This window comes from Rhamphochromis longiceps, linkage group LG16, assembly GCF_057381845.1.
Source record: "Rhamphochromis longiceps isolate RC_006_pf linkage group LG16, R_longiceps_female_GT1.1, whole genome shotgun sequence".
In the NCBI taxonomy this organism is placed as follows: domain Eukaryota; kingdom Metazoa; phylum Chordata; class Actinopteri; order Cichliformes; family Cichlidae; genus Rhamphochromis; species Rhamphochromis longiceps.
The window spans coordinates 9,704,541-9,710,923 of NC_140572.1; the positions used below are offsets into that span (position 1 = coordinate 9,704,541).

The 6,383-nt window shown below is 39.5% G+C and overlaps 1 protein-coding gene across 1 annotated transcript; it reads left to right on the top strand.

Annotated features, from left to right (window-relative positions):
- The first annotated feature begins 625 nt into the window (after positions 1 to 625).
- On the top strand, positions 626 to 1,573 carry LOC146650616 (olfactory receptor 13C2-like). Its single transcript, XM_085383577.1, has one exon. The coding sequence runs from the start codon at positions 626 to 628 to the stop codon at positions 1,571 to 1,573; it is 948 nt and encodes a 315-aa protein (XP_085239703.1).
- Positions 1,574 to 6,383: the final 4,810 nt, after the last annotated feature.

Here is a 6,383-nt window from a genome sequence, read left to right on the forward strand (position 1 = left end):
AGAGAGAGTTTCTTCCCCCAGGCTGTCACACTGATGAACATAATCAAATAACCCACAGTTATATTGTTCTGGACATATGCACATTGTTGCACTTAGTTTGTATAAGAATTTCTGTCCTTGGGCTAATGATACAGGGCACACAAAACTGAACAGTTTTTACACAAAGGACATCACCAACATGTATACTACTATGAAGTCACCCAATCAATGATTTGAGAACAACATTTATTTTATGTTTAAAGCACATTTTTGCACCTTGAAATTACTGTGTGAGAGAGAATTGTTCTTATTGACTTTATTCATTTTTATTTTTTGCTCTTCATTGTTTACACATCTAATCTGGTATTACTTTTTTTTTTTTTTAATGAGGAGAGATAGTGTTGCCATCCTGAATGTTCACATTGAACAGAAAAGAAGGATTAATTGTACATTCCCAAAGCATCAATTATAAAAGGCAGAACAATGGTGTTTCAGAACTCTCCCTCCCTTGAGGATAAGGCAAAATAATAAAAACCTGCCACATACTCGTATGACTGTGTGAAGTCTTTGTCTTGTTTTTGGTTTTCCATTCATACTTGTTATGTAATTAGTTTTATGAGCAAATGTTTTGTCTTTGAAAACAATAATGGATAAAGAGTTAAATGTTACCTTTCTAACTCTGGACTGGTACACGGAAATTAACAAGTACAGATATATTTTCTTTTTTATTATGTTTACACTATATATTCTAATAATCTGCACTAATTCTACTATTGTGTATTTAATCTGGATTCATAAAAACCTCCATGAGCCTATGTACATTTTCATTGCTGCTTTGCTACTTAACTCTGTTCTTTACAGCACAACTATTTACCCAAAACTTTTGATTGACGTTTTATCTGATAAACAAGTCACAACATATTCAGCCTGTCTCTTTCAGTTTTTTATGTTTTACACTCTAGGTGGTTCAGAATTTTTTCTCCTGGCTGCCATGGCCTATGACAGATATGTGGCTATATGTAAACCTCTACAATATCATATTATCATGAGAAAAACCACTGTGAGTATTTCCCTGATCATAGCTTGGCTTGTACCTGCTTGTCATATTGCTGTCCAAGCAATAGCGAGTGCTGAAGCTCAACTGTGTGACTCTAATATAAAAGGAATATTTTGTAATAATGCAGTTTACACTCTTCAGTGTCAAAGATCAAGATTAATTATCATCTTTGGTGTGATTGCATTACTAGATCTTGTAATACTTCCTATGCTCTTCATAGTTTTCACATACACAACAATTTTCATTGTTTCTTGTCAAAGTTGTAAAGAAATTAGGAAGAAAGCTGCAGAGACTTGTTTACCCCATCTCTTAGTTTTAATTAGTGCCTGTTTGTTTTTTGTGTATGATGTAAGCATAGCTCGGGTGGAAGCAGATTTTCCAAAAACTGCACGCATAATAATGACATTACAAATAGTGCTCTATCACCCTTTGTTTAATCCATTTGTATATGGGCTCAAAATGAAGGAAATTTCAAAACACCTAAAAGGGCTGCTTTGTCAGGGCAAAAAAACTTCTTGTATTAAAACTGGATCTTAAGTACAGTCATTTTTTCTATAATGAGTTTTACACCATCATTGTATCTGTGGAAAGAAATATAAAATGGAAAATAAATCACTTTCATTAATTTATTTACCAAACTGTCACCATGTTTTGAAGAGATGACATTTGTATTATTTATTTTGCGGTTTAAATATTACTAGTAATATTAACATTCATAGTACTGATGATACATAATATAAACATGGAATAACTGTTCCTACAGGTACCTTAATTCCAAAAGAGGAATTAGTCTTTCCATTTTTATATAATAACCTCTGTTACTTTTGATTAATGTTCTCATAGCTCTCTTTTGCACCTGTCGATTTACATTTGTATTTTTCTGACTTTTTAGTTTTCCACTTGTTATGCTCAGTAAGAAAATGAGAATTACATTTTCAGACCTGAAGAGTTCTAATAACATGAAAGCTACGATCTTTAGATAGAGGAATTAATGAAAAAGTTGCCCTTTTCTTAATATACTGTAGACACCAACTGTGCTTTAGGTACAGCTAACTGAAAAAAATCCCCTGTATAATCCACATTGTTATTGTCGAATTTCTTTCATTTATTAATTCAAGAAATAAATATATAATGGGTGAATAATGATAAAGCACAGAAATGTAGAAATTTTAATTTAGCTTTACATTAGATGTATTCTGTTAATTCTGCTATCATTTATTTGTATTTAGTTAAAGTTCCATGTACCCGGGTTGTTTTGATTTTTTATTTTGACTATTTATCTCTTTCATTGGTTCATTTATTACTCTGTATGTGCCATGATATCTGAGTGGCATGTATATAAAAGTAGCATAAGAAGTAAGGAAATGTGTGTTTTGTCGGTTTTGCTTTTTGGCAATGAATCTTATACTGCTGGAAAGCCTGTTTATTTCTCCTTACATAATGTCACATTTGTAAGGAAAAACACATTTGTTGTTAAACAGCAGAGTTGAGTGTGTGTGTGTGATGTGTTCAGAGATAGACTGGTGATCTGGCATACTGGGCATTAGCCCAGCAGACCGACCGGTATAATTATTGTTCTTTGTCGATACAATTATCCAGGTCGGCCTGAAGGGCTGGTGCTCACCATCACAGCAACCCATTCTTCATTTTCATTACTGACACTGGATTCCTCAATCAAATCTCAGTCAGCCCTGTCTTACTTTTGTGCTCATGCACCTTGTAGAAGAGTTTAGTGTCGAATAAGTGTTTGATAACGATGGACAAACAAAAGTGAAACAGTTGAGGTGAAAAAGTAGAGAGGAAAAAAATACTGTCATTGAAACTACAAATAGATGCAGCAAAATGTGTCAAATTTACTTACATGTTAGTTAGTGCTCTTCAAAACTGAAAATTTTGGTATCGATCCGACACCCATTAAATTAAGGGTAATACTTCCTATTCTAATACTTTTAATGTGAGCTTATGCAGAGCAGATCAGTGTGTCATGATTTATGACCTGAATCATCATGAATTTGCCAAATTCGGAACACATTTTAATGACCACCAAAATATACCTGTGGTGTGAATGAGACACGGCAAGTCCACGGCTCAAGGTTTTGAGCCATTTTATTTATCACAGCTGCAGCTCACCAGCTACCAGCCGGACATACATCACACCACAATCAAAAACACAACCCTATTTCCCCATGTTTAACTCGGTGGGTGTGATTGCAGATGCCGCGCAGGTGTGTCCACCCTCTCCGCATGGCACCGCAAGCCACGCCCCAAGACATACCCCATCTCCATCGGGCGATGGCGGTATGTGGTGGTGGTTTGGTTTGCGATTGAAGTGGGGAGGCACCTGCAGTGGCGGCGCAGCTGGTCCGAAGGTTGACCATGTTGAACGCAAACACGGGCCTGCAGGCACGTTCGTGAGCCCCTGCTCACAGGTGGCTCGGCCGGCATCCGAACAGGAACAGCTGGCACCTCGACCTCGGGCTCAAGTCAAGCAGGCTCCCCTGGCATGGGGACCTCCACCTCTCCCGGCTGGAGCAGCTCTTCACGCAGCGGCTCCTCCACCACCAGCAGGCATGGACCCTCTCGCACCTCATCCACATCTAGCAAGAGCAGCTCCTCCATCACTCCCGACTGAAGCAGTCCTTCACCCGGCTGCTTCCCCTCCTCTGGCAGGCGCGAACTTCCGCACGCCTCGACCACTGACCCTGGCTGCTGAGGTGGCCCACATGGCTCCACCACTGCTTCCCCACCGGATACACCGGTGGGCATTGCGGTGGCAGTGTTGACCAGGCCCGGAGCAGAGTTGCCAGATTCGCAATGCTCTCCAGGTGACGCTCAGTCTGGTACCGCAGCTCTTCCTGCTGGCGGCACACCTCCTCTGACTGCTCCCGCTGGACACCATCTGGACAAGCTCCGCCCTTTCCTGGCTCCGGCGTGGACCCGCCATGCCACCTCCTTGGTTTCGGCACCAGTGTGGTGTGAATGACACATGGCAAGTCCACAGAACAAGGTTGCGGGCCATCTTTATTAGTTTGGCTGCTTCAATTCAATTCAATTCGATTTTATTTATATAGTGCTAAATCACCACAACTGTCGCCTCAAAGTGCTTCATATTGTACAGTAGATTGTACAATAATAGATACAGAGAAAATCCCAACAATTATATAACCCCCTATGAGCAAGCACTTTGGTGACTGTGAAAAGGAAAAACTCCCTTTTAACAGTAAGAAACCTCGGGCAGAACCAGGCTCAGGGAGGGGCGGCCATCTGCTGCGACCGGTTGGGGTGAGAGAAGTAAAACAGCATAAAGACCTGCTGTGGAAGAGAGACAGAGATTAATAACAGATATGATTCAATGCAGAGGTATATTAACACATAGTGAGTGAGAAAGGTGACTGGAAAGGAAAAACTCAATGCATCATGGGAATCCCCCAGCAGCCTACGTCTATTGCAGCATAACTAAGGGAGGATTCAGGGTCACCTGGTCCAGCCCTAACTATATGCTTTACAAAAAAGGAAAGTTTTAAGCCTAATCTTAAAAGTAGGATAGTGTCTGTCTCTTGAATCCAAACTGGAAGCTGGTTCCACAGAAGACGGGCCTGAAAACTGAAGGCTCTCCCTCCCATTCTACTTTTAAATACTCTAGGAACAACAAGTAGGCCTGCAGTGCGAGAGCGAAGTGTTCTAAGAGGGTGATATGGTACTACAAGGTCATTAAGATAAGATGGGGCCTGATTATTTAAGACCTTGTAGGTGAGGAGCAGGATTTTGTATTCAATTCTGGATTTAAAAGGAAGCCAATGAAGGGAAGCCAATACAGGAGAAATATGCTCTCTCTTTCTATTCCCGTCAGTACTCTTGCTACAGCGTTAACTGAAAATTAACTGAAGGCTTTTTAAGGGAGTTTTTAGGACATCCTGATAATAATGAATTACAGTAGTCCAGCCTGGAAGTAATAAATGCATGAACTAGTTTTTCAGCATGACTCTGAGACAGGATATTTCTAATTTTAGAGATGTTGTGCAAATGGAAGAAAGCAGTCTTACATATTTTTTTAATATGTGTCGATTATTAGAGATAGGTTGATCATATTTAAGACTGAAGCATTAATTAATGGCAGGACTTCTTTGAGCAGTTTTGTAGAAATGGGGTCTAAAAGACACGTTGATGGTTTGGAGGAAATAATTATTGAAGTTAAATCAGAAAGATCAATTGGAGAAAAAGAGTCTAAATGAATATCAATGGTACTGAAAGTAGCTCTAGATAATTGTCATGGCACTGGGTCATGTGACCCAGTATGTGGGTTTTTAATGTATCATTTTGTATTCATTGGTGTTCTAGTTTCAGTTTGGCTCATCTAGTTAATTTCCAGGTTGCTGTTTAGTCCTTTTTTTAAATTCCTTTTGTCTTCTCCCCCTGTACTCAATCTCCCTGGTTCATGCGCCTATCTGTTATGTGTCATGTCTGTATGGCTCTTGTTGTCAAGTTTCTTTCATGTCTATGTCTCTGCGTTTCCTGTTTTATTTTGAAAGAGTCTGGTGTTCTTTGTTCACTGCATTTAGTTTTACTCTCCCCTGAGTTGTCATCAGTGTTGGGTAAGTTACTTTAAATTAGTAACTTCAAAGTAACTAGATACTAGGGAAAGTAACTTTGGTTTTACTCAGAATTCTCTTGTTAATGTATTGCTTCCCTAACTGGATACCCAGCAAGATTGCCAGTCTTCTAGCTTACTTATATGTTAGCACTATCCTGCCACAAGTGCACTGTGCTACCTACCAACAGAAAGGAAAAAATAATGTGCATATTTCCAAAAGAGAAATCCCAAGCCTGGACGGTCGTCGACTGACGCCATGATTCTAACTTACGTCACAGCGTCACGTGCGCTTTTTACATCCAACACGAAAACTGCAGCCATGGTGCTTTCTGCCTTCCTAGTAGGAAGATGAGCTGCATACAGGGCAGGACTGGGACAAAAAAAAATCAGCCCAGGCATTTTGACTAGAGATGATAGGAAAAACCATAAAGCCTTTGAATGAAAGCAAACACTGTTGTGACAGTGATGTACACTGTCTTGTTGGTATATATGTATCATTCTATCAATCGTTTGTTGTAAGATTCAGATAATTATTTGTTAAAAGCTAGACATTTTAAATGAGAATAAGAAAGAAAAGTATTACTTTGTTCCCCCTCTTTCCCTGTTAATGCCCTACCTGGCCTCCCTGGCAAAACTTTGCTAGACCCGCCCCTGCACAGTTACCAGCTGTCAGCTACGTAAAAAAAAAAGGATCCTGGTGTTATTTGTCTCTCAGAAACAGTTCATAACTTCCCTTCAACTCATTCATGTCACCTA